At 41.4% G+C, this 25,417-nt stretch overlaps 8 protein-coding genes across 8 annotated transcripts; 4 read left to right on the top strand and 4 right to left on the bottom strand. All coding sequences in view use genetic code 12, as the record gives it.

The window, feature by feature from the left end:
* The first annotated feature begins 484 nt into the window (after positions 1-484).
* PICST_75790 (nucleolar G-protein) lies at positions 485-2,550 on the top strand. The gene has a single exon (XM_001382578.1). The coding sequence runs from the start codon at positions 577-579 to the stop codon at positions 2,497-2,499; it is 1,923 nt and encodes a 640-aa protein (XP_001382615.1). The 5' UTR covers positions 485-576; the 3' UTR covers positions 2,500-2,550.
* Positions 2,551-4,277: 1,727 nt separating this feature from the next.
* On the top strand, positions 4,278-4,487 carry PICST_40343 (zinc finger protein; the record flags this gene model as incomplete). The annotated part of the gene is made up of 1 exon (XM_001382579.1): positions 4,278-4,487. A coding segment is annotated over one exon (210 nt), but the record flags the coding sequence as incomplete, so codon positions are not given.
* A 1,816-nt stretch (positions 4,488-6,303) lies between these two features.
* On the bottom strand, positions 6,304-7,194 carry PICST_30129 (assembly of mitochondrial respiratory complexes; the record flags this gene model as incomplete). The annotated part of the gene is made up of 1 exon (XM_001383116.1): positions 6,304-7,194. The coding sequence occupies one exon, from the start codon at positions 7,192-7,194 to the stop codon at positions 6,304-6,306; it is 891 nt and encodes a 296-aa protein (XP_001383153.1).
* A 1,393-nt stretch (positions 7,195-8,587) lies between these two features.
* Positions 8,588-10,264, top strand: PICST_42410 (ELongator protein; the record flags this gene model as incomplete). Its single annotated transcript, XM_001382580.1, has 1 exon — positions 8,588-10,264. One exon carries the CDS (start codon positions 8,588-8,590, stop codon positions 10,262-10,264), a length of 1,677 nt encoding a protein of 558 aa, XP_001382617.2.
* Positions 10,265-10,443: 179 nt separating this feature from the next.
* Positions 10,444-12,513, bottom strand: PICST_40600 (protein-tyrosine kinase; the record flags this gene model as incomplete). Its single annotated transcript, XM_001383117.1, has 2 exons — positions 10,444-11,806; positions 12,284-12,513. Coding segments are annotated over 2 exons (1,593 nt in total), but the record flags the coding sequence as incomplete, so codon positions are not given.
* A 2,952-nt stretch (positions 12,514-15,465) lies between these two features.
* On the top strand, positions 15,466-20,451 carry REV3 (DNA polymerase zeta; the record flags this gene model as incomplete). The annotated part of the gene is made up of 4 exons (XM_001382581.1): positions 15,466-15,619; positions 15,716-15,880; positions 15,926-17,026; positions 17,405-20,451. Coding segments are annotated over 4 exons (4,467 nt in total), but the record flags the coding sequence as incomplete, so codon positions are not given.
* A 55-nt stretch (positions 20,452-20,506) lies between these two features.
* OCH1 (membrane-bound alpha-1,6- mannosyltransferase Initiation-specific) lies at positions 20,507-21,715 on the bottom strand (the record flags this gene model as incomplete). The annotated part of the gene is made up of 1 exon (XM_001383118.1): positions 20,507-21,715. The coding sequence occupies one exon, from the start codon at positions 21,713-21,715 to the stop codon at positions 20,582-20,584; it is 1,134 nt and encodes a 377-aa protein (XP_001383155.2).
* A 1,291-nt stretch (positions 21,716-23,006) lies between these two features.
* On the bottom strand, positions 23,007-24,857 carry DED1 (ATP-dependent RNA helicase of DEAD box family; the record flags this gene model as incomplete). The annotated part of the gene is made up of 1 exon (XM_001383119.1): positions 23,007-24,857. A coding segment is annotated over one exon (1,851 nt), but the record flags the coding sequence as incomplete, so codon positions are not given.
* Positions 24,858-25,417: the final 560 nt, after the last annotated feature.

The raw sequence follows: 25,417 nt of genomic DNA on the forward strand, positions 1-25,417 counted from the left end.
ATAAATAAATATTTGCAATAGAAAATTCCCTACAATCTGCAATCACAGTCTATATATATTATCTACTCTGAACCCATATAAGATACATATAGATTTACATATAGAAATTTTAGATAAATGATAGGGTATTAGATTCAGACGACTATATGCAGAAACAGAACAGAAATTTTGTTCGATATCTCTTCTTCATCAGAAATTGTTTGAAGGCAAAGCAAAACTAGTTAAATTTGTATCAAAGCTCTTGAAAGTAAGTTATGGTGTGAAAGGAATTCATAACATAGTGTTCAGCTGCTTTTCAGTAGTTTCTTACTACAGTTATAGCAATTCTTTTCACTTACCTTTTCGTCCCAATCAGGTAATCGTGAGCCGCATGCACACCAATTTTTTTTTCCTTCTCATCTACCAAAAATGAGAAGAGGTCTAAAAAAAATTGAAATTTCTCAATTTTCAATGATCTTAGCCTTTTTCTTTAGAGCCCAGTTGTAGATACCTTGCCGGATCCGTTTGTTTAGCAAAGAGCATCAGCCTTTACGTTACCAAGGTCCCATCTATTACACCGTATTTTAATCTCACAAAATGCAACTCTCCTGGAAGGATATCCCCACGGTTCCCACGTCCAACGATATGTTGGACATTGTTCTTAACAGAACACAGAGAAAGACGCCAACTGTGATCAGACCAGGCTTCAAAATTACCAGAATCCGAGCCTTTTATATGCGTAAGGTCAAGTTTACTTCTGAAGGTTTTGGCGAAAAGTTCAACGACATCATCTCTGGCTTTCCCAACATTAACGATGTCCATCCTTTCCACAGAGACTTGATGGATACCCTTTATGAAAAGAATCACTACAAAATCTCGTTGGCTGCTGTTTCCAGAGCCAAGACACTCATCGAGCAGGTTGCAAGAGACTATGTCCGTTTGTTGAAATTTGGTCAGTCGTTGTACCAATGTAAGCAGTTGAAACGTGCTGCACTCGGTAGAATGGCTACGATCACCAAGAAGTTGAAGGATCCTTTGGTATATTTGGAACAAGTAAGACAACATTTGGGAAGATTGCCCTCTATCGACCCTAATACGAGAACCCTTTTGATCTGTGGTTACCCTAACGTTGGTAAGTCTTCTTTCTTGCGTTGTATCACCAAGGCAGATGTTGAAGTCCAGCCTTATGCCTTTACCACTAAGTCGCTTTACGTAGGTCATTTCGACTACAAGTATTTGAGATTCCAAGCTATCGACACTCCTGGTATTTTGGACAGACCTACCGAAGAAATGAACAACATTGAAATGCAATCCATTTATGCTATTGCCCACTTGAGATCATGTGTATTGTACTTCATGGATCTTTCCGAGCAGTGTGGCTTCTCTATTGAAGCCCAAGTAAAGTTGTTTCATTCGATTAAGCCTTTGTTTGCCAACAAATCTGTGATGGTTGTGATGAACAAGAGTGATATCATCAAGGCTGAAGACTTGTCAGAATCCAACCAGGAATTGTTGAAGTCTTTAACTACTGTTCCTGGTGTTGAAGTAATGCATGCTTCGTGTCACGAAGAAGAAAACGTTATGCAAGTGAGAAACCAGGCCTGTGAGAAGTTGTTGACGGCCAGAATTGAACAGAAATTGAAGGGAACCGCTCGTGTGAATAACGTCTTGAACAAGATCCATGTGGCCAGACCTCAGGCCAGAGACGATGTAGACAGAGCAGCTTTCATTCCAGACGCTGTTAAGGCTTTGGATAAGTACGACGTAAACGATCCTAACAGAAGAAGATTGGCCAGAGACATTGAAAGTGAGAATGGAGGTGCCGGTGTGTTCAATATCAACTTGAAGGACAAGTACCTTTTGGAAGACGATGACTGGAAGAACGATATCATGCCTGAAGTGTTGGACGGTAAGAATGTCTACGACTTCTTGGATCCAGACATCGCTGCCAAGTTGCAAGCTTTGGAAGACGAAGAAGAAAGATTAGAACAGGAAGGTTTCTACGACTCGGACTCGGAAGTTGAAGACGAAGGTGTTGACGAAATCAGAGAAAAAGCACAATGGATTAGAGACAAGCAGAAGAAGATGATTGTTGAAGCCAGAAACAGAAAGTCGTTGAAGAACAAGGCTATCATGCCCCGTGATCAAGTTAAGAAGTCGTTTGGTGAGATGGAAGAGCACATGTACTCATTGGGTCACGATACCGAAGCTTTGAGAGAAAGAGTCGGAAAGAGATCCCAAGCCAAGGAGTTGTCTGGTGTTGACATCTTGAGAAAGAACCAGGGTGTCCAGACTGCTAGACTCAGCAAGAAGAAGGCTGCTGCCAACCAAACTGATCGTCTTAATGACGGTGTCAACGACGGTGCGCTCAGATCGCAAGCAGAAAGATTGGCCAAGATACAGAGAAGAGAAAGAAACAGACAAGCCAGACAAGGTGAAGGTGACCGTCACGCTACAGCATCCATTCCAAAGCATTTGTTTTCCGGTAAGAGGGGTATTGGATCTTCCGACAGAAGATAGTCAAAGTCCGCATTGTGCAATAGGTTTATATTTTAATACAGCATTGATTAGAGAGGAAGTGTAGCTAGGAAGTAGAAAAGAGAAATATGAAAGAGCCAGAACTAACAAAGGTGGAGACTGAGGTATTTCGCAGCCGACTCGATAAAGACACGTGATAAAGCAGCCCAATGGGCTACTTCTTCTTGCTCCAAGAGTGGTTTTAAGGAATGGCTATGTCCTACAGTTATCCGTTGTATATCCACAGCTTCAAGGGGATTGTTGGAGACGTAACAGTTATCGCTTGGGGTTTCCTTCAACCAAACTTGCATCTGCACGCTGCACTTAGGCTAAAGATTAGAGGCAGCAACAGGAATAGTGCATTAACTCTGCTGATGCAAAGTTGACGTCAGCATTACCTAAGCAGTTCCGAGTGTGCAGAGTCACGGTGGCAGTGGAGACGGTGGTGGTGGTGGTGGAGTCATAACCGAAGATATGGCATCTCGAATCCAGTAATCTCACGTGACGAGCTATTGAAGACTCACGTGAGGATAGCTCCGAATCGGGATGGCTAGATAAGGCGAATTTCAGAAGTTTCCACAAAAGATAAGCTTGCGACCACAAAAAGAAGTAGCAGCCAGTTTCAGTGGCCAGTACCGTGGCTGTTCCGGCTGTTCCAGACTGGCAGGCCTGAAAGAGAGCTGGAAACGGATGGTCCAGAAATCCACAAGCTGAGATAACCGCAGTCTAGCAAATGTAGTTATGGAAGGTCACCGCTGTACCAATATGTGCCATTTTCTGGTGGCACGGAATAATTAATGGGTGGAAGAATAATTCGGAAAAATAGAGTCTCACTTCTGGCAAGAAGTTCAGCAAGCGAACAGTCTTCCAATTGTGAACTCATTCCTGTAATCGGGCTTTAGATTCCTGGCCAGTTGCTGTTGGTGCAATGACGACTCAGCAAGTGTTCCAGAAAGTGTCTGTAGCCGTCTGGGTCCTGTGCCTTATTATCTGAACGGATGATATTTTCGCAGGGCTATCGCATTATCAGAAAACGGCTGGAGCTCCTGATAAAGAAACGAAGCAATCGTCAGAGTCGTGAATTTCTCGTAATTGTAGCAGGTATCTTGTGATATCGGTGGAGAAGTCTTTGCTATCAGGTTTGCTGATTCGGTCTGGGTATCCCTCGCTGGAGCTCAATTTCACCGTATCTTATCACAGTATTTCAACCCTGTCCCTGTGTCTGGACTGGTGTGTACACTCCTTATCTCAGGTGGCTAACTATCGTGGACGTTGATCTTGTATCTTGTGCAAATCAGTTGGTCTGACTCAGATCCCTTCCACAGTTATAATATTATATAATTCTGTTTACTTCTCGCCGTTTTTCCTCTACAGCTTTCGCTTTTTCCTTGCTCTACATTCTCCTGCTATCCTCTTTACGTCTTCATTCCACGTAGTACTATTTTCCCCGTCTCAATATACGCCTACAGCCCGTAAATCGTCATATCCCTGATATGAACTTGGGCGTACACTCTTCCGATCCCTTCCTCCAGACCAAGTATTTGAAGGAGTCGCCAGCTTCAGTTTCAGCATCAACTTCCACCTTGGCTCTCCACTCCTCGCTGAAGAAATCGACTCCGTCTTCAACTTCGTCGTCGGCCTACGCTCCACCCTCAAATTCCTCACCCTCGTCTGCTAAACCTCGCACCAACCCCGGCGATATGAGCACCTTCAATTTTTCGGCCATCTCTGCCCAGCTACCTCCCAACACTGGCCCCCCTGGAACTGTGGCCGTCACCAACGGTTCGGGCTCGTCTTCGAACTCCAGCAAGAATCTCAGCCATGTCCCCTGTAAATTCTACAAACAAGGTATCTGCCAGGCTGGAAACTCCTGTCCCTTCTCCCATAACCTCGACGGTACTCTAGCAGCAGACAAGTTGCCTTGCAAATACTTCCAGAAGGGCAATTGCAAATTCGGTCTTAAATGTGCTTTGGCCCATTTTCTCCCAGACGGCACGAGAGTTAACTCGAAGAACTTGTTGGGTTATAACAATAACCACCATAACCACCATAGCCATCACCACCATAGGAACGATAATGGTAACGGTAGCAATTCTAATGGTAATGGGAATACCAATGCAAATGCTAATGCTAATGCTAGTGCTTCTCTGAATGGTAACGGTAACGGCAATTCATTTGGAAACAGTAACGGCAACAGTAGTAGTGGTTATATCATTGATAGAGGTCATGGTATAGAAAGAGCCCATAGGGGGTCTCATGGTTCGATTCTGAGTCTGAACCAGATCCACGGCCATAACACTCAGTCTCAGTCTCAATCTCAGTCTCATGCTGTGAGTCAGAGTCAGAGTTTCCAAGCCATGTCTGCACTTTTTGTGGCTTCCTCCAATTCTTCAGGTGGAACAGCCAATACCAGTGCTATCACTACACCCCCTTCTCTGGCTGAACCCATTGATATCAATCTTGGTTCCTTCCAAGCTGCTTCTTCTAGCGCTGGGTACTCACCTACGTACCACGCTTTCACCGGTAACCACGTAGTTGCAACCAATGGAAATGGTGGAAACAATAATGTAGCTAATTATATCAATATTGGGTCAACTTTCCAGCCCTTCCAATCACAACCAAATCAGAATATCCAATTGCTGATTTCTCAACAGACAAATTATTTCTCCAATTCGAACTCGAACTCAAACTCGAACTCAAACTCGAACTCAGTAATGCAAGATTCTGTACTTGGAAATATCAATACTTTGGCCAATAGCTCAGGAAGCCAGATCCAATTGTCAAATGGTCTGCCAGCTCATCATCCACCCATATTTCGTTCGTATTCAGCCAATACAGCCACTTCACCCGTGGGCCTTGTCAACTCTTCTCCACAACATCTGAGTATCTACAGCTCCAATAGCCACTTTGCACAGTCTTCACCTTCTGGAGCATTCAATGCATTTAGCAATAATAACAATAGTAGCAGTGCCCACAAGATCTCGTTCTCTTCACGTTTGACTAACAACTCTATCGGTAATGGCCAATTGCCTTCTCCTTCGTATTACTACAATACCCAGGACTCGTCAGCCATAGTAGATGAGGACGAATACTCACATACTGGAGCCAATGTCAGCGAAGTATTTGCTGAAGATTATGTTCCTGGTTCGTTGAGTGACATCATCCTCACTCCACAGGAGCTCCAGAGAAGAGATTCAAGATCGCAAAGTGGAACTTTGCTCAGCAGACCCAATTTGAACTCCATCCTTGCCAACAAGGATGAAAACGACCCTGATCATCCGTTTGCTGGAACCAGCAACCACCAGCCAAACCTCGTTTCCAATGGGGTTTTTAGAAAAAATAGTGGAAGCAAAACCCAACACGAAGATGTATTTTTAATGGAATGAGCCTGGAGCTTTTCCATAAGGACAAAGAAAAGAACCCGCTTTTGTTGCGATAAAGAAGTTTGAAAAAGTTTTTTAAAAGATTCTGGAATAAAGAAAAGGGACATTGATATCATGGCTGTCTATTCATACTTGGGATTATCTTTATTATGTTTATTTTTTTTTTTTTGCTTAAGAGTAGTTGATTCTAACGGTATATTTTTCTTTATATTGCTATATGGGTATAGATCACCGTTTTGGAATTTGATGATGTTATAATTTATTTCCTTAAATAGATCTAAAAGATACCTAGGACTAATACATGGTATAATGATATAATCATAAAACAAGTGAACATGGTAGAAACACAAACAAGAGACGCACTGCTTCATATGATACTTTATGTATTGATATTTACAAGAATCTATTTACAAAATTATCCCCATCAGTTATTGCCGGAAGGCTCCACTGCCTTGGGGTTGGCCCTATAGATATCACCACTAGCTCTAGTGAAGGCAATCATGAATTTGGGATTGGTGAACTTGTCATCCGGAGCGACCTTTCTAATGTGGTCCGATTCAAACAATTTACCCACCAAAAAGAGCTCTCTGGTAACAGGGTCCATGCTGTAGACTAGGTAGTCACTGACACTTCTTTCAGTTGTCTGATCTTGACCCTGAACTGTGACTACTACCTTTTGCTTAGTGATTAACTTGATAATGAATTGAACGTACACAGTGACGTTGTTGGAGTCGGGTATCACGTTGAACGACACTACTTTAGGGTTGTTTCCGATAGAAACCAATTCCCACGACAACTTTGAGTCAACTGGGAAGGTATCAGCTCTTTCGGCTAAGTTTCTGATTACTTCAGCTCCAGAGACATCTGCCAATTGAGATTCCAAATATTTGGCTCTTTCGGCTCTTCTCTTACTACATGCCGCAGCAAAAATCTTGTTGGTTTTGACATATTGCTCAATAGCGGTATCCTTCCAGTCGTTGAATTGTAACTTCAACCCAGTTTCTCTCTTGAACTTGATCACATTATAGGTGTTGACTACAAACATTCCCAATCTTCTGAAGAGCAATTTGTGCCAGGAAGTAATGGGACAGCTCATAAAAGCTGGAGGAACATAAAAGTCGGCCATGACTCCAATATTTTTCACTGGAACTTGCGAAATATCTGCTGCTTGGGACTTTTTCTTCTTCTTCTTTTCTGGCTCGGTAGAATAGAATCTGGAAAATCCAACATTAGAGAGCCCTGAGAAGGCAGGCGCGCTTCTTCTAGAAACAGCTACAAAGCCAGGATACCTGAGAAGCGGTCTGACTCCGATCATTATGGTACAGTTCAGGTAATTGTGCGTAGACTGACCTCTTGTCTGAAAACTACACGATTTAGTAGTGAAAAATCTGAAAAATTCTCGATTCTCGATTCTCATTATTCGATCACGTGATTCGTCATGCTTTTATATATAAGAGTCTATCTGGAGATCTGGACACCACCATCTAATTACGGCTGATCTGATGCTACTCAGTCAAGTGGTGTGAGATCATAACCTGTCTAGTATCTTTGTATATTTGCCGTAATATGGGGAGGCTTTTTTCTTCTCCACGACTTTATTGGCTCTTAATTGAAATCTCTCCACCCGCACTATCCCCACATATTCAGGTGACCAGAGGCTGGTATGTGACTGGCTACACAATCGAATCATCCCCTCCTAAAAGGGTTTTATCTGCATAATATGAGGAAGGAGTGTCGTTTAAGTGTGACTATTGTCAATGTGTAGATATCAGTATAGTCGGGGGGTTTCTTGCACTAAGTTGTTGCGTTATCATTGAGTGCAGATTCTCGTCTCCGGTATAATTCAATATATATAAGCACATTCGCTGAAGCTACCATTTTGAACTTCAACTAGTCATTGCTTTCAACGATTCACATCTAGTATTACAAGCAAATTAACTACAATGGGTAAAAACGACCACGACCATCCTCCAGAAGTAGAGCATCCTACCGAGCACCATTCTACGGCTGAGGTAATATTCAACTTCATGACTCATTTGGGAGACGCCAATCTCTCAGACGTCGAACACGATGCCGACCACAAGCACGAACACGATGAAGAAAACAAGAAGAGCGTAGAAGAAGAAGCCAGAGAACAAGTCGACTACATCCTGTACTTGTGGAACGACTATTAGTTCATCTACTGGAAAGTGAGTAAGAGTATAGTTTCGGTATGGGGAAGGTTGTACTTTTGCTAAAGAAAAAGTGAGCCAGCTGCTACAATCCGGAGACTAACTTCCTGTCAAAGATATTTCTAAGACTCATCCACAGAAAGGTAATCTTCTCTCTCCTCATATTCTACTCCGCAAGACTTGCAAGATCTGTTTCTATCTATATGGCATAGCTATAGTTTGCACCACTCATGAATTATTATTAATGATGAATGAATGAATGAATGATAATGAAATATTTTCGATTTTTTCAATAATATTGTAGTTTTGATTGTAGAACAGCCTGACAACTACCTGCTTCCCCTCCGTCTTCTTTTCCCCATTACTGTCTTCATAGAATCTGCTACAATTTTGCACCCAGTTATCAGTCCTGCACATCGTGTTGGAGCAGAAAAAAATTGAATGTGAGATGAGTTTACAGTGGATTCAAAATTTCAATGAATATAGCTCTCCTATATCTACACAAAATAGTAGAACTCTTTGTTATAGTCTGACATCATGCCTTCTGTTCAGAGCACCAAGGGCGGAAAACAGAAGTTGGCTCCTGAAAAGGAGCGATTTTTGCAATGTTGCGGAGACATTTCGCTCGAGCTTGTAGCTTCCCTCAAGAACTCCAAAGACATCAACTTGAACGGCTTGATCATCAGGTATGCGAAAAAGTACAAGTTGAAGCAGCAGCCCAGACTAACGGATATCATCTCGTCCATCCCAGACCAGTACAAGAAGTACTTAATTCCAAAGCTCAAGGCCAAACCGGTCCGTACCGCATCTGGTATTGCGGTTGTAGCAGTCATGTGTAAACCTCACAGATGTCCCCATATAGCCTACACGGGAAACATCTGTGTATATTGTCCAGGGGGGCCAGATTCAGACTTTGAATACTCGACCCAGTCATATACCGGGTATGAGCCGACTTCAATGAGAGCCATTCGGGCTAGATATGATCCTTACGAACAGGCTCGAGGCAGACTAGAGCAGTTGAGACTGTTGGGCCATTCCATAGACAAAGTTGAGTACATTATCATGGGTGGAACATTCATGTCACTTCCCATCGATTACAGAGAAGGCTTCATCACCCAGTTACACAACGCATTAACAGGTTATAACGGTAAGGACATTGACGAAGCCATCAAATATTCCCAACAATCACAGACTAAGTGTGTGGGAATAACCATTGAAACTAGACCCGATTACTGTACTGAAACCCATTTGAGCGACATGTTGAAGTACGGATGTACCAGATTGGAAATCGGGGTACAGTCGGTATATGAGGATGTAGCAAGAGACACGAATAGAGGACATACGGTTAAGGCTGTCTGTGAAACCTTTGCTGTAGCCAAAGATGCTGGGTACAAGGTGGTGAGTCATATGATGCCTGACTTGCCCAATGTAGGCATGGAAAGAGACTTGGAACAATTTAAGGAATACTTTGAGAATCCCGAGTTCAGAACTGACGGCTTGAAGTTGTACCCCACATTGGTCATTAGAGGCACTGGATTGTACGAGTTGTGGAAGAAAGGGTTATATAAGTCATACAATGCGAATGCCTTGATAGACTTGGTGGCTCGTATCATGGCCATGGTACCTCCATGGACACGTATCTATCGTGTGCAAAGAGATATCCCTATGCCGTTAGTCACGTCGGGTGTAGAAAACGGAAACTTGAGAGAATTGGCTCTTGCCAGAATGAAAGACTTTGGCACCACCTGTAGAGACGTACGTACAAGAGAAGTCGGAATCCAAGAAGTTCATCACAAAGTTGTACCAGACCACGTGGAATTGATTAGAAGAGATTACTATGCCAATGGAGGCTGGGAAACTTTTTTGTCGTACGAAGACCCAAAGAAGGATATTTTGATTGGCTTGTTGAGATTGCGTAAGGCTTCTAAGAAGTACACATACAGAAAGGAATTCACCAACCAACCTACCTCTATCATCAGAGAATTGCATGTCTACGGTTCTGTTGTGCCCTTGCACTCCAGAGACCCTAGAAAGTTCCAGCATCAAGGGTTTGGTACCTTGTTAATGGAAGAAGCTGCCAGAATCGCCAAGGAAGAACATGGTTCTGAAAAGATCTCGGTCATTTCGGGTGTAGGTGTAAGAAACTACTACGCAAAACTTGGCTACCATTTGGATGGTCCATATATGTCTAAATGGCTTAACGACGAGGAATAGAAATGGTGTATATAAAGGAATCGTTATATTGAAAGAACAGTATAGAATTATGAACTTCTAACTTAATTGTACAAAAGCTTTGAGATTAAGCGGTATAAGTAGTTATTTATTAGTAAACTATTACAGCCAGCAGGCGGGTATACTTAAATTTATATATATGATGGTGTATCTGCCGCAGACTACTTATGTAAAAATGATCGGTTGTTGTTCGGTAATCCACCTCTATGCAAAGCAGGAGCTTTGACCTTGTTTCGAAGTAAGGAATGCACACTCTCGATATTAGCTGGAGTTGGGAGTGGGTTTTTCTTCAAACTATTGGATCTGCTCACATTGCGCTTCTCCTTGTCTTCTTCAAGTTCATGAACTCTCTTGGAAACCAGCACATCCATGTGTGGATCTACGTCACGATACTTCAACAACCAAGGATTTTTCAAGAGCGCGGCATATGATGGTCTCAAATCTGGGTTCTTCTTCAAACAGGATTTTACAAATATCTGTGCTTCCTTTGAATAAATCTTAGGATCTAATTGAGGTGGCTCGCCATCTACAATAGCACTGAGCTGAGAGAAAATGTTATCATACGTTTCCGCTGGGTATGGGTAATGGCCTGCGGCAACCTCTAGGATGGTCAAACCAAGAGACCAGATATCAGATTGTACCGAGTAAGTAGCATCGTCTGGGTTCATACTCTTGATTCTTTCTGGAGCCATGTATGATTGACACCCGATATTAGTCTTAGCCAAAGATGCAACCAAATTTCCAGATACACCAAAGTCACAAAGCTTGACCTTTCCAGCAGTATTGATTAAGATATTCGTTGGTTTCACATCACGATGTATGATATTATGTTCATCTTTCAAGTCTTTAAGACCACGAATGACACTTTCAGTAATATAGGCCAACGAAGCTTCATCCTTGACCCCATGCTCCTTGCCATAGATCTTATCTAAGGAGCCTCCATCCATGTACTCAATACACATATAGACAGCTCCTTCTACAAAGAAGGCGCCGTAAAAGTCGACAATGTACGGAGAATCGCATTTGTGTAAAATGTCAAGCTCCATCAAGATCTGTGTGAACTTCGTTTCGTCCAACTCAAGACGGACCTCTTTCATTGCCATGAGAACTCCGGTAGGCTTATGTAAAACTTTCAGAACTGAGCCATAATTTCCACGGCCCAACTCATCGATGTACTCCAATTCATCTAGAGATATTCTGAATGAAGATCCCGACAGAAAATCCACACCCTTAGAATGTAACGATGCCTTTCCAGCGAAATTTAACAGTCCAGACTTGATATCCAAGTATTTGGAGTAGTTAGCGAATAGTCCTTGCAATTGTGGTTTCTTATCAGCCTCGGAATCAGAGCCTATACTACCATCACTGGATATACTACGCAACGAATCGTTTCGGTTCAAACTGCTATTTTGAGACATGGCCGTGCCGTTGCTTCCGTTATTAACCGGAAGATCACTGTTGGTACTATCTAGATTCAACCTGAAGTTATGTTTTCCTCGTCCAGATAAATTTCTGCCCACATCACTTCCAGAGCTGAACTGCCTGGTGATTGGAGGGTTACTAGGCTGCTCTTGTGAAACGTCCTCTTTGTCGTTCATCAACTTGATGGGTGGACTCAAGACGTTAGGGGACTCTAACCCTCCAGAAGGACTAGTCAAGTCTTTCATGTTTAGCTTCATGCCTCTTCTTTGAGATAATGATGGCTTCTTCTTCAACTCAAACGACTTCAGATATTGAAGCGAAGGCGACGAGTTCCCTCTGAAATTGCTGACAGACGGATTAGAACTCTGACATGGTGTAATACTTGTAGAATTTGGAAGACGTGAAAACGGATTTCCACCTTGCACGGGTGTGAATTTTGGCGTAGCTCCTGGTGTTGTGGTATTTGAGACTGAGGGTGAACTGAGCTCGTCGCCATTTCCAAGCATAGGTTGTGTCGAGAACTTATCACTATCCATGGGAAATGGTATGGCATCACCTGGCCGCTCGTTTAGCTCTAACGGAGTCATAGGAAGATGTCTATCAGAGTCAGATTCGTGATAAGTATTGATACTGGCAAGATTGAGAGATGTATTGTTGGGAGAATTTGTCATGCTGTGGCTTCCAGAGAGTGATGGAGAGCCGGAATGGTCTACGGGCTTGCTTCTCTTCTGCTGGAATGCCAATAGTCGCGCTTGAATATCGCTGTTTATTTGCGAATGTGAAGCAGAAACAGGGGGAGACAGGGAAGGTCTGAAGTTGCTACTATTCAATGACGAGAAATGGCTCCCCGGAGAACCTGCAACTACATTGGGTGAGATGTTGAGCTTCTCTAGCCTTACACCAATGCGGTTGGTTTCATCGTATGGTATTTCTTGAGGCATGGTATGTGGATCTATTAGTGTATTAGTGTATAAGTGTGGAAGTATTGCTCTATGAGTTGTATGATGGAAGCAATCAGTGATGATGTAATGCTATACTATGACAGTGTTAGAGTGGAGTAGGGTATTAGTATTGAGTTGTACAAGGGTTGTTGTGTTGTAGAATTATTTCGTACTGTTGTTTCTGAATATTGTGATTTTAGTGCTGTTGTTTCAGGTATTAATGTTTCAACTATTCTTTGGATGAACAACTACCTGCTCTCTCGGATGCGACGGTTTCAAGGACCAACCACTGTAGAGAACGACAGTAAGGAGTGTGGGGAAGTGACTACGCTACGAGTCAAATGTTGTTATGATGCGGATAGTTCTCAACTTCTGCCTGTGCTAATTTCTACAAAGCAATAGACTGGTCTCAAAGGATGGAACAAACAGATTACTGTAGATGAAGGGATGTGAAATGACAAGCACACGGCCAACTGTATCAACTATATGAACGTGTAGGTCAGGAGTGTAGCAAGTGGATAAGGACGTTGAAATACGTGAGTCTAATTAGTGAGCGTAATTAGTACTTGGCAGCTGAAAGCCATAGGAAAAGCTTAATGGGACAGCCAGTACGGCAATGACAACTATATTAACCGTGACAAACGGTAACAAATCAAAAAGGTGCACAGTAATATTGTTGACCCAAATATTACAGCACCAGAAAAAGAATATCTACTTAAAAAACAAGTTGCTTCTCTTCGAAAATCTCTTGATCCAAATGTACGCTAACAAAAATCCTCAGGCCCACTTTCAATGTGGTCAACAATTCCAGTATGTATACTTTTTGAGTGATAACTTTCTTATTTTTTTTCTCTGCTGCACAAGGTCTCTGTGACCTGCATACGGCTAAATACACCTTTTAACCCCTTCGCGGCTCCCCTTAAACCATTTGGCGTTAGAACCGGGACTGTAGCAGCGTAGGAAAGCTCAGTATGTCTCCAGGCATACGAGAGCGGGCAACTAGCACAGATGTGTATTTTTTGGAACCTTGGTGCAAAGTTTCCCGGACAGAAAAGCCTACACAAATCGTCCAGAATAGGACGTGATAGTGGCAAGATTTACTAAAGCCTAACAAAGCCATGAGCGCCTCGCAGTACCTGAGAGCAAATCACGTTTTAAGTTTAGGGACCAGATTAGCAGATACAATCGAGTTGTCCTACATAATTTATGATTTACAGTACATGTAGTACAATTCGACCTCTCCGGGCACAATGTCTTGAAGCAAAATCAAAATCAAAAAATCAGTACTGGCCGGCGGCTGAAACTCTCGTGCTTTTGGACTTTGTAGCAGCTACTTTTGCCGGCGGTTCCAACTACAAGATCCTTGAAACCGCTTGTTTTAACTACTAGTAGCCGCCTTTAATTATTTTCATTTTATCTCGTTACATACATATATTTCTCCTCGGCGGCGTTAGCGGTACACCTTTCATTTATCCGAACCGCTCGCAGAAAGTGGCTTTATTTTTAGAATAGTACGAACTTCGATTGTCCTGCCAGCCACAGGTGGAAACGAAGGTGAAAACCTCATCTGGTACGATCTCATCTACACGGACTCATCACCTCTTACTTCTTCGGAGCAGTCTGAAAAATCTGCTGTAGCACATTCCCATTCAGCCGTTTCAGATTCCCTTTATTTGCCTAACCGCTCTGACTTTTTTTTTCTTGTCCACTTCTTGACAGAAAATGTCATACTATAATTGAGCCTCTTACCTGTGCTCATTCTTCCTATTCAATTGAGCGGCATATTTCGCTGGTATAATTCCATACAGTAAGTGGGCATTTTGGCTGCTCCGGACTTATGATTTACATCTGGCCGCCGATCACAAAACAAGACCTACAGCAGATGAAACTGTTCAACGCGCTCTCGAAGAAAACTTCCTAAACCAGAATACGTCCCACGCAAGCAATCTGCAATTCTAAACGAAGTCTAAATATAACTTGGTGACATTTTCTAAAGCTGTGGCTGCATGTCAGGAGACCAATTCCTTTTTCTGAGACTGAGACAGCAGTATTGGCAATTTTTGCAAGCTAATTTTCGTGATGGGCTTTGGTTCCGAGTATTTAGTGTTCTTTCAATTACTATTTCGCGCAAGATTCTTCTTGTGAACAGAATGTCTAGTTAATTGCTTCGGTAAGAATGCTAAGCAAATCTATATGCGAGCGACGGTGCTTGCATTGCATGGACATCAATGATTTCTGAATTAAAATAGGGGTCGGCGTTTTACCGATTGCTAAATATACCTCTTATTAAGGTACAAAGATTTGTACGTCCAGGTGAATATTACAAAGACTTACGTAAATGCAGCTTGGATTTGGTGAATTCTACGGTCTTATTGGGGTATTCTAAATTTCCGCAATATTCTGAAGTTACTTATGTAGAGCTCTAGATAGTCTGTTTACTTTCATACCTTGCTCCAAACTCCAGTACATACTTCTTGGACATATTGCTTGGATGCCTTCGCTAATCTCAATGGTAGTTCTGGAAATACTTCAAAATTAGAGCTTGCAACCCAAAACTTGAACACCAAATTATAGAAAATTCACGGATAGAGCGAAACAGAACTAACAAAGTGTAATGTGGTTGATGCCTTCTTTGGACTATTTCACTTGTCTCTATTGCTTCTCTCTTTCATACTAGAATCCTACTGTAAATCATCATCTACTTGGAGAGATTCACTGTACAGGATTCCATTATACAGTATCGGATAGTGTAATAATTCGAATATCTGAATCGTATCTTTCTTCTTTTTGCAATCGTTCTTCTTCACCTCCACTATTTCTATGAGCAACAGGCAGAATGATATAACAAACGTCTTCTCTGTTCAAATCAATGACTATGACTCGTATCAGACTTTTCCCTCTAAGTTGGATAACCTCTATGGCAATGTTAATCAGGTTCCAGTGATTCGAATATATGGAACTATTGCGGTTCCAAGTAATTCTACAAGCACAGATGAGATTGATTCCATTGATGCGTCCAATGTCAGTAGAGAATCTAATGTGTTTCAAGAAACACGCGACGGGATTCCAGAAACAACGCCTAATTTGGTATTCAATGTGCTTGTACACGTTCATAATTACTATCCGTATTTATATGTAGATTGCTTCGAAGCAGATAAGAGGAAGTTGGCTTCCAAAGAGCACATAGACAATGTTATCAATTACTTAGAGGCATCCATGATAGACTCATTTAAACGTAAGAAAAAGTCTACATCAGATGATGACGAATTGGAAATCCAAGACGATCACCAAAATAGCAGGACACGTCGAAAATTCATAGCGGGGGTTTCAGTGTGTCGGGGAACCCCGATATATGGATTTCAATTGGGCCATCGCTTGGTTTACCGAATATCCTTGTTATCTCCTAAATATAAAACTAGACTATCGAAGCTATTGTATGAAAGGAAAATTGATCTTAGCTCATTAGAACTAGATTCTAATCTCAAGCGGCCAAAGAAAAAGGCTCTCGTTTATGAAGCACACATACCGTATTTTCTTCAGTTCCTAGCTGATTTTAACCTATTTGGATGTGGATGGCTTTACATCGACAAGAATAGAAATCTTGGTACCAAGGGTATTTATTTCCGCTCCCCAGTAATCTCTGAAATTCACAGACAAGCATTTACGGCCACCCAGATTGCCAGTCTAAAAAATTATCTTTCAAATTTTATTAATGACAAGAACATCCTTCAGAATTCTGTGGGATCGGAATCTAATTCAACTAAGTTTGATAGAGTAGGTAAGTCTTTGCTCGAGATTGACATCAATACGAACAGCATCATTAATCGAAATTCATTGGAACTACGTGAATTACACAACGATTTCTTTGAATTACAGGATTATAGGAAGTTGCTTGAAGATGACCCTCAACATAAAACTCATGGATACAAATTTGACAGGGAAGGAAACCAGCGTATTTATTTGGCTTCTTTGAAACTCGTTTACGAAGATTTAAAATATCAATGTAACATTAGAGGATCGACTTTTCAAGCTTCAAGTGACACTAGTCCCGATGATGAAAAATTGAATTACTTCGGCACTGGCGAAACCGAATGGTCTAACTATCAAGAATTATCGGAGCTTTTGAAGTATGTCGTAAAATTGAATGGACAAACTAGTCTCGACCTTGAAAAGTATTCGAAAAAGTTCATAGCCTGTAAAACAACTTCAATTGTAGATTTGATGCGTAAACCATCAGACGTAATTGAAGAGCCAGCTTTTAGAACGGCATTTGAAGAGATTGAATTTGAAAAGACCAACAGATTGAACAATAGTCAATTACAATTTGGTACTGATCTTGTCAATTGGAAAAGCGATATCAGAATGCTTTACAATGAAAAAGGTTCATCCTCTGAACTTCTGGGTTATAAGAGCCAAAATTTTGGTAGCAGGGACGAACATATTCTCAATTTGAGTTTCGGCAGCTTTAGCGACCCTACTCCAAAAGGTACAACTGAAGAAAGCGGTAGACGTGAAGATAGCCCTTCGGACATAAATCAAGAACTATATGATTCCTGGGATGGAAATATACTGTACGAAGAGGAGCGGAATGATGACAATTTGAATGAAGATATAAACCAGGAAGACGTTGTTGAAGAAGGTGAAGACAGTGAAGATGAAGTTGATGAGACTCAACTTCATGAAATGGACGAAGAAATTTTTGCATTCACTCAAAAACAGAGCCTTCAGTCTCAGGCAGTCTCACGAATTACCAAACCAGGTGATATTCAAATTCCAAGTTCATTTGACGAATTCACCTTTTCATCAGATACGAACACTTCATTCTCGTCCACCTCCATTGAGGCGTTTGATATTGGATTTGGTAGTAATTCATACGAAGTGTTGATACCAGAGGAATTAACTAAAAGTAATATATCGGAATCTGTTGAAAAATATGGAATTATGAAAATCAACTACGAAGATCCATTCTACGATAAGCAATCTGATATGCCCAGTAAACCATTGATCTTTGCAAATAAGAAAATTATTGTGCCTCTAAATAATTTGTCCCTGATAGCCCGATTACCAATGTCTAAGAATATTGAATCCTTTCTCGAACAGGCTGTATTCAAGCTGAATATCGATTTCGATCACCCAAAATTCGATAAATGGCAGTATTTGCCAGAAGCTCCTTCTAAATCGGAAATTGATGAGTGGTTGCAAGATGGTGAAAATAGACTAAGGAAGAAGGCAAAAAAGTTCAGGTCTCAAATAGAACCTGGAGTTACTCAATCCAATGACTTCAAGTTTTCCTATAATTCTGAAAAGGTGAAACGCAGAAACGATGGTTTCAATCGTTTGAGCGATTTCCACTTGGAGGCTCATGTTAATACAAATGACCCCAAATTTTCTCCAGATCCACTAAAGGACCCTGTTTCTATTATAAGCTACTATTTTGATGATACAAACAATATGTTTGAGAACCTGAAGAACAGATCAGGTATCTTGATATTTAATGATAACATGATTGATGTTAAGATGTTGAGAAGTGCAATGAGTTTTCTTGAAAATGGGACAGAAATTGAAGTCTTTGACAATGAATTACATATGGTCAATCGCTTGGTTTCGATAATAGAAAAATTTGACCCAGACATTTTATCAGGATATGAAGTCAATGCGTCTTCATGGGGCTATCTCATTGAGCGATTCAGAACTGTTTATGAGGTAAACTTGTTAGCAGATTTCAGCAGAGGTTCTTATAAAACAAATGGTAAATTTGGTGATCGTTGGGGCTATACGCATACATCGAATATCAAGATTAATGGAAGACATATTATAAACGTCTGGCGTCTTCTCCGTCACGAATTGAGCTTAACAAGCTACTCACTTGAAAATGTCAGTTACCATCTTCTCCATCAATCGTTACCTAAGTTCCTGAACTTTCAATTATCCGAATGGTTGCGAAGTAATAAATTTCAGAACATATTAACAGTTTTCCGATATTATCAACGTAGAATTGCATTGGTAATTAAGATCATTGAGGTCCAAGAGCTTGTTACTCGAAATGTGGAGAACTCTCGCTTAATTGGAATTGATTTCAATTCCAATTTCTACAGGGGATCACAGTTCAGAATTGAGTCGATCCTTTCAAGACTTGCTAAGCTGGAAAATTTGCTTTTGAATTCCCCTTCCAAGCAGCAAGTATTTGAAATGAAACCAATTGAATGTATTCCTTTGATCATGGAACCAAATTCTAATTTTTACAAATCGCCTCTTGTTGTGCTTGATTTTCAGTCGTTGTATCCTTCTGTCATGATTGCCTACAACTATTGCTTTTCGACTTTGTTGGGAAGACTCCATAATTTTAATCCTAATAAGAATGAAATTGGTTACTTAAAAAACTTATCGTTGCCTCCTGGGTTGGTGGATCTTATGGAAAAGGAGAATGCGATTACACTTTCACCTAATGGGTATATGTTTGTGAAAAGTAATGTCCGCAAATCTATATTGGCAAAGATGCTTGAAGAAATTCTAAGTACTAGAGTGAAAGTGAAAGAAGTAATGAAACTCTTTCGGGATGATAGAGAGTTGACCCGACTATATGATGCAAGACAATTAGCATTAAAGTTGATTGCTAACGTCACGTATGGTTATACTTCCGCAACTTTTAGTGGAAGAATGCCTAATCCAGATATCTCGGATGCAATTGTATCTACAGGTAGAGAGATTTTAAGCAAATCAATAGAAATTATTAACAATGGAAATTTTGGTGCCAAAGTTGTTTATGGTGACACTGATTCATTGTTTATCTATTTCCCAGGAAAGTCACGATCTGAGGCATTCAGTATTGGTCGTCATATAGCTCAGTACATTACAGATCAGTTTCCCGACCCTATTAAATTGAAGTTTGAGAAAGTCTATCATCCATGCGTCTTGTTAACTAAAAAGAGATATGTTGGGTATAGCTATGAGTATGAAAATCAAACATCTCCCAAGTTTGATGCTAAAGGTATCGAGACTGTGAGAAGAGATGGTATTCCAGCACAACAGAAGATTGTTGAAAAGTCACTCAGGATCCTTTTTGAAACTAAGAATTTGTCTCGAGTCAAGGAGTACGTCCAAAAGCAATTCCACAAGATCTCGATTAACAAGGTATCAGTGATTGATTTCTGTTTTGCAAAGGAGGTTCGTTATGGAACATATAAGAACGAGAAATACCTTCCTCCGGGTGCCATAGTTGCTCAGAAGAAGGTTGACGAAGACCATCGAAAGGAGCCTCAGTACAGGGAACGAGTTCCTTACGTTGTAGTTCTGGACCCTACAAAGACAAGAATCAAAGACAGATGCATATCCCCAGAGGAGTTTATCGACTCTTACAAGACCACAAATCCTTATATTTTGGACTATGAATACTATATCACAAGGGTTCTTATTCCTCCGTTAGAGAGAATCTTCAATTTGATAGGTGTGGATGTAAAAGGATGGTATCGAGAATTACCCAAGTTTCAGAAGAACCTGAACAAAGGCATTTTGAATATCAGCCGAAATATAAGAACCCATGCCTGTTTGGGATGTGGAGATAAGTTACAATCTAGTACGTCCAGTTATTTATGTTCCAGTTGCAGGCATAATGAATTACAAGTGGTGACTAATCTACTTCTGGAAAACAAGAAAAATGAAACCAACATCATCACCATGAACTCCCTTTGCCAAAGATGTGTCAACCGCAACTTTGAAGGAATTGGCACTAATGTGACCAAGAGTTGTGCTGACGAGTGCCAGAATCGAGACTGCTCTGTCTACTACAACAAGTTCAAGGCTCACAATGTGAAATCCCAGGAGAGAGATTTGTTTGTCAATGAAGATATGTTGTGGTGATATTAAAGGGTTTTCATTCATTGTGATAATATGGTAAATACAGAGTATGTACATTAAATAAAACTGATATACACAGTTTCTAATTAACATTTGGTTTCGTGATCTCGTCATGTTTCCAACTACCCAGAAACATATGCTTAGCGTATGCCATCGGATCATTCATGTTCTTGGCTCCCATTTGGCCCACATCGGGACTGAACGAAGTGATTGGAAGAACCAATACATCGTCGATAGCTATGGCCAGTTCCATGCCTGTGAAGATCTTCCAGGTGATTATTTCGTCATACTTCTTTTTCTGGAAGTTTTCGGGTGATTGAAGAACGTTGTTCATGTAGTTAAAAATGGCATCGGTCCAAATACCTGGACCAGTCCAGTTCATGATATCACCTCCTTCGTCTTTGCCTAATACTTTTTTCAACTGTCCCTTTCTAGCTCTTGTAAGAGTCTTTTCTGTGATCTCAGCGATCAATTCACGCAACATTGGATGTCCTTTTTTGGCTTGAATGGTCCATTGGCAGAACTGAATACGTCTGGCGTACCACTCAGCCCAGTCGGGTCTATCTGGGTCAGCTTCGATTCCCACAACCAAGCCAGGGTTGATGGGTTTGTCGTACAAAGTAGTGTTGCTTGATACCCACTTATCTATCGGCTTCAAACCTACTGTGTCTATATCTGAATATACTCCTCCTCTGGCATATAATATTAGGTATCTGAAGAAGTCGGCCTTCAAGATGCTCTTGGGCATGATATTGTAAGCTCTAGCAACGTCAGGAACTGTCAGATACAACTGGCTGATCAACTCTTCGCACACATCATCTGCCACTACATAATGTTTGTATCCGGGATTCTTGTCATCCCAAGTACTTTGGTAAGTACGATATTTCAATGGAAACGAATCATCATCTAAAGCGACTTTCCATGTCTGCCAGATATTCTTTTGGAAAGGCTTACTCGACTCGTATGGGAACTGAAATGATAATTGCTGTCTCACAGTGGTCTCTATAGGTAATCTTGCCTTTTTGTTGGGCTGGAAATTGAGTCCAGTCTTAGCCCAATTGGAATGTATCTCGAGTTCTCTCTTTAATTGCAACTTAGAAGAAGAAGATTCTGTTCTGTGTGACGATCCCGGCACGGAAAACGTGCGGAAAAAGCCGTACAATAAATACAAGACTAGCACTGCTATCAATCCTAACCTCACCCTCTTGTTAATCATTGCAGCGTCGTCAAAGACTCCAGAAATGGAGTTGAAGCATTCTTCAAGCTTGATCTATTTATATGAATCTGGTGAAAATTCGAAAAAACTGCATCACGTGAGATCCGCGTCCAATTCACACTGCCTGGGAATTCTGCAAGGGGTCCTGCAGCGGTCTGGGCGTTCTGTCAGAATGCCAAAATGCGGTATTGGTGCAACCTGAAAAAATAGAACAAATCGGAGAGACAGAGGAATATCCTAGAGACAATAATTATAATAGCTACTGACGTTGATAATTATAATGACGAAGCCATATATAAAGACATACACATTTATTGGCAGAAGATCTAGTGGTTATTTTTAGTTTCTTGCTGAAAATAATGTAGCAAATCTCAAATTTCATTTTAAAAATAGTTTCTTGCAAAAATTAATAGAAATACTAAATCCTACAATAATCAAGTTCATTTCCAACGAAAGAACAAAAATTGTTCGATCAACAGTTAATTGTGAATAGTCATGATAGTTGGGAAACATTAGGTATTCTCATCTATTCTTATTCTAGTCCAAGAAGTAACAACTTTCGCTGATACTATCTACATTCACTTTAAATGAATTATATATTATGTATAGATATACACTTGCATGCGATGAAAAAAAAAGCTTTATAAAGGTGACCCAATGTCTAAATCATAAGTACAACAAAAAATCAACTTTTCAAACAAATAACCCAAGAAAACAAAAAAGATTTATCAAATAACCCATTAATAACTTCTTCTATTATAAGTTTTTTCATATTCGGGGTGGAAATATGTGCCTTTTCTTTTCTTTTGAACATTAATAATAATTGAAACTAGTAATACAATTTATCAACTATGACTTTTGCAACTGGCTTCACGAGAATGGAATAGATATGGAACGGATGGATGAAAATGCAAACAACGCCATAACAACTACCGGAAAGCAGTCATAGATAAACTCAACTAAGAAAAGACCCTGGTAAGATGAAAACAAAAAAACAAACTGCAAAGTGATTAATGCAATAGTAATAAATATGAATTTAATAAATAAAATCTTTTTCCTCTTTCCTTGACACAATAAAGAACAGATCCAGACATGGAGTAGGTTGAAAGGATAGCCAACAAAGCAAATGCACTCAAGTGGAGTAATCAAATCAGAGAACACAACGAACAAAAAGGGACAAAAAAAACAAAAAGGACAACTCAGAAAAGTTGCCATAGTTATGCTCACAATTCAGTATTCAAATACCGTTACTACAGTGATCAAATACTGTGCTACACAGTGAAAGTGGTGCTTACCACCACGAGTTGGTGGAGGTTGGGTTACCGTAACCGGAGGATCCATAAGAGCTGTTGTACGAGTTGGAACGAGAGCTGTAGCCAGAGTTGTAGGAATTGCCGCCACTTGGAGCAGCACCCCAGCCACCGGCACTGCCACTGGAGTTGCCCCAACCACCGGAAGAGCCACCACTGGCGCCTCTTCTGAAGTCTCTAACTGGACCTCTAGAGCCACCACGACCGCCGCGCATACCGCCAGTCTTACCTCCAAAAGCGGATTCTCTGCCGATTTTGGCCAAGAAATCAGGAACTTCTTGGTTGGCTTCACTCAACAAGTCAATCAAGCCCTTAACAACGTTCTTGTTGTTTCTGTTAAAGAATGCGGTAGCGATACCAACGTTACCAGCACGACCGGTACGACCAATTCTGTGGACATAGTCATCGATGTCACTAGGTAAGTCATAGTTGATGACATGGGCGACATTTGGAATATCCAAACCTCTAGCAGCAACGGCAGTAGCCACCAAAATAGGAGCAGCACCGCTCTTGAAGGCGGCCAAAGCCTTTTCTCTTTCGTACTGCGATCTGTCACCGTGAATGGCGGTGGCTGGGAAGCCCTGGTCGTACAAGAAATCTGCCAAGTTGTCGGCCATTCTCTTGGTTTCAGTGAAGATGATTGTCAAACCAGCGTCGCCAGCAGACAACAAGTCCAACAAGACGGACTTCTTTTCTTCGTCTTCAACGTATAAAATCTTCTGAGTAATGTTTTCGGAAGTGGAACCGACTCTACCGACAGATAAAAAGATGTAGTCCTTCAAGAAATCACGGGCAAGCATCTGGATGTCAGTAGGGAAAGTGGCAGAGAACATCAATGTTTGTCTGTCTTGGACATCTGGCATGTCACATTCCTGGACAATATGTCTGATTTGAGGTTCGAAACCCATATCCAACATTCTGTCGGCTTCGTCAAGAACCAAGTACTTAATGTTGGCCAAAGACACACGGCCTCTTTCCAACAAGTCCTTAAGACGACCTGGAGTGGCTACTAAAAGATCACAGCCCTTGTCCAAGTTTCTGATCTGCTGGCCAATGTCAGCACCACCGTAGACGACGGCAGGCTTGACCCACGATCTGTAAGCGAATTTCTTTGCCTCATCGTAGATCTGGGAGACCAATTCTCTGGTAGGAGCCATCACCAAAATGGTAGGATGAACTTTGTGAGAAGAAAAGGCACCAGTACTTTCGGCAATAGGTGCTGGTCCGTTGATGTATGATTCAGACAAGACGGGGAACAAGAAACCACCAGTCTTACCGGAACCGGTCTGGGCACAGGCCATCAAATCTCTGCCACCAGCAACGATAGGAACGGAATACTTTTGCACTGGGGTAGGTTTAGTGAATCTGGACATGGTAATGTTTTCCACCAAGAGCTCGTCTAAAGGTGGAGCAGTGAAGGAGGTGATTGGGTCAGGAACGCCATCACCGGAGGCTTCAACAGGGATATCGTCGTAGTTGTCGAAGTTAATACCCGACGACTGGAAGCTGGTGTCCTCAGCGGTTCCAAACAACTCGAGTTCGATACGTTCGTTACGGGCAGAAGGCTCGTGTTTACCATCGACCCAACGTCCAACACCGGGACGCAGTTGGTTGGATCTGAATCCTCCTCTTCCACCAAAGCCACGGTCTCTGCTGCGTCCGCTGCCTCCGAAGATCGTGTTGTCGCGGTTGCCAGCATTGTTGTAGTTGCTGCCGCCAAAACTGCCACGGCCACGGCCGCCACCGTTGCCGCCAAAGCCAGAGCCAGAAGACGTGTTTCTGTTTCTGAGATGGGGAGGTACGTACTGCGATCTACGCGAGCCGTTGCCGCCGCTAGGGCCGTTTCCGGCGCCTGGCGAGTTGCCGGCACCGCTGCCACCGTCTTGCACGGAGAGCTCGTTCATTTTCTGGGTGATATCAGTCATATTTGCTATACTATTCAGAAAGAAGATGTTGCAAACAAATTTGGTGAGGGCAAATTATCTTTTTTTTGAGTATCATCAGAATCAATAAAATTTTTCGTTGCGAATGAGTTTCTTTTGGCGGTAGGGGGACGACTGTTGTGTGCAGGTGTGGTCCAGACATAATCCAGATAACAAATTTATTTCATATGGAATATGCTAAATGTAATATGGCAAGACGTGCTGTATTGTCCGTGACATGTGATACGATGTTGCATAGCCTATCTAGTAATTTGTATGGTTTTTCCTTCTTTCAGATGGCCATTTGAGTCGGTTATCTTGATATCTTCCACGATTATGAACACTTGCCTCCTTTTTCTCCTGCATCCAGTCGAAATTGCTTAGCAGAATAATTCGATTGAACACATCCACGGACAGAGAGATATAGGACTAGAATATTGGAAAATGTATAAAATTAAGAAGATCGGAAT

The sequence above is a fragment of the Scheffersomyces stipitis genome, chromosome 2 (genome assembly GCF_000209165.1).
Source record: "Scheffersomyces stipitis CBS 6054 chromosome 2, complete sequence".
Lineage (NCBI taxonomy): Eukaryota > Fungi > Ascomycota > Pichiomycetes > Serinales > Debaryomycetaceae > Scheffersomyces > Scheffersomyces stipitis.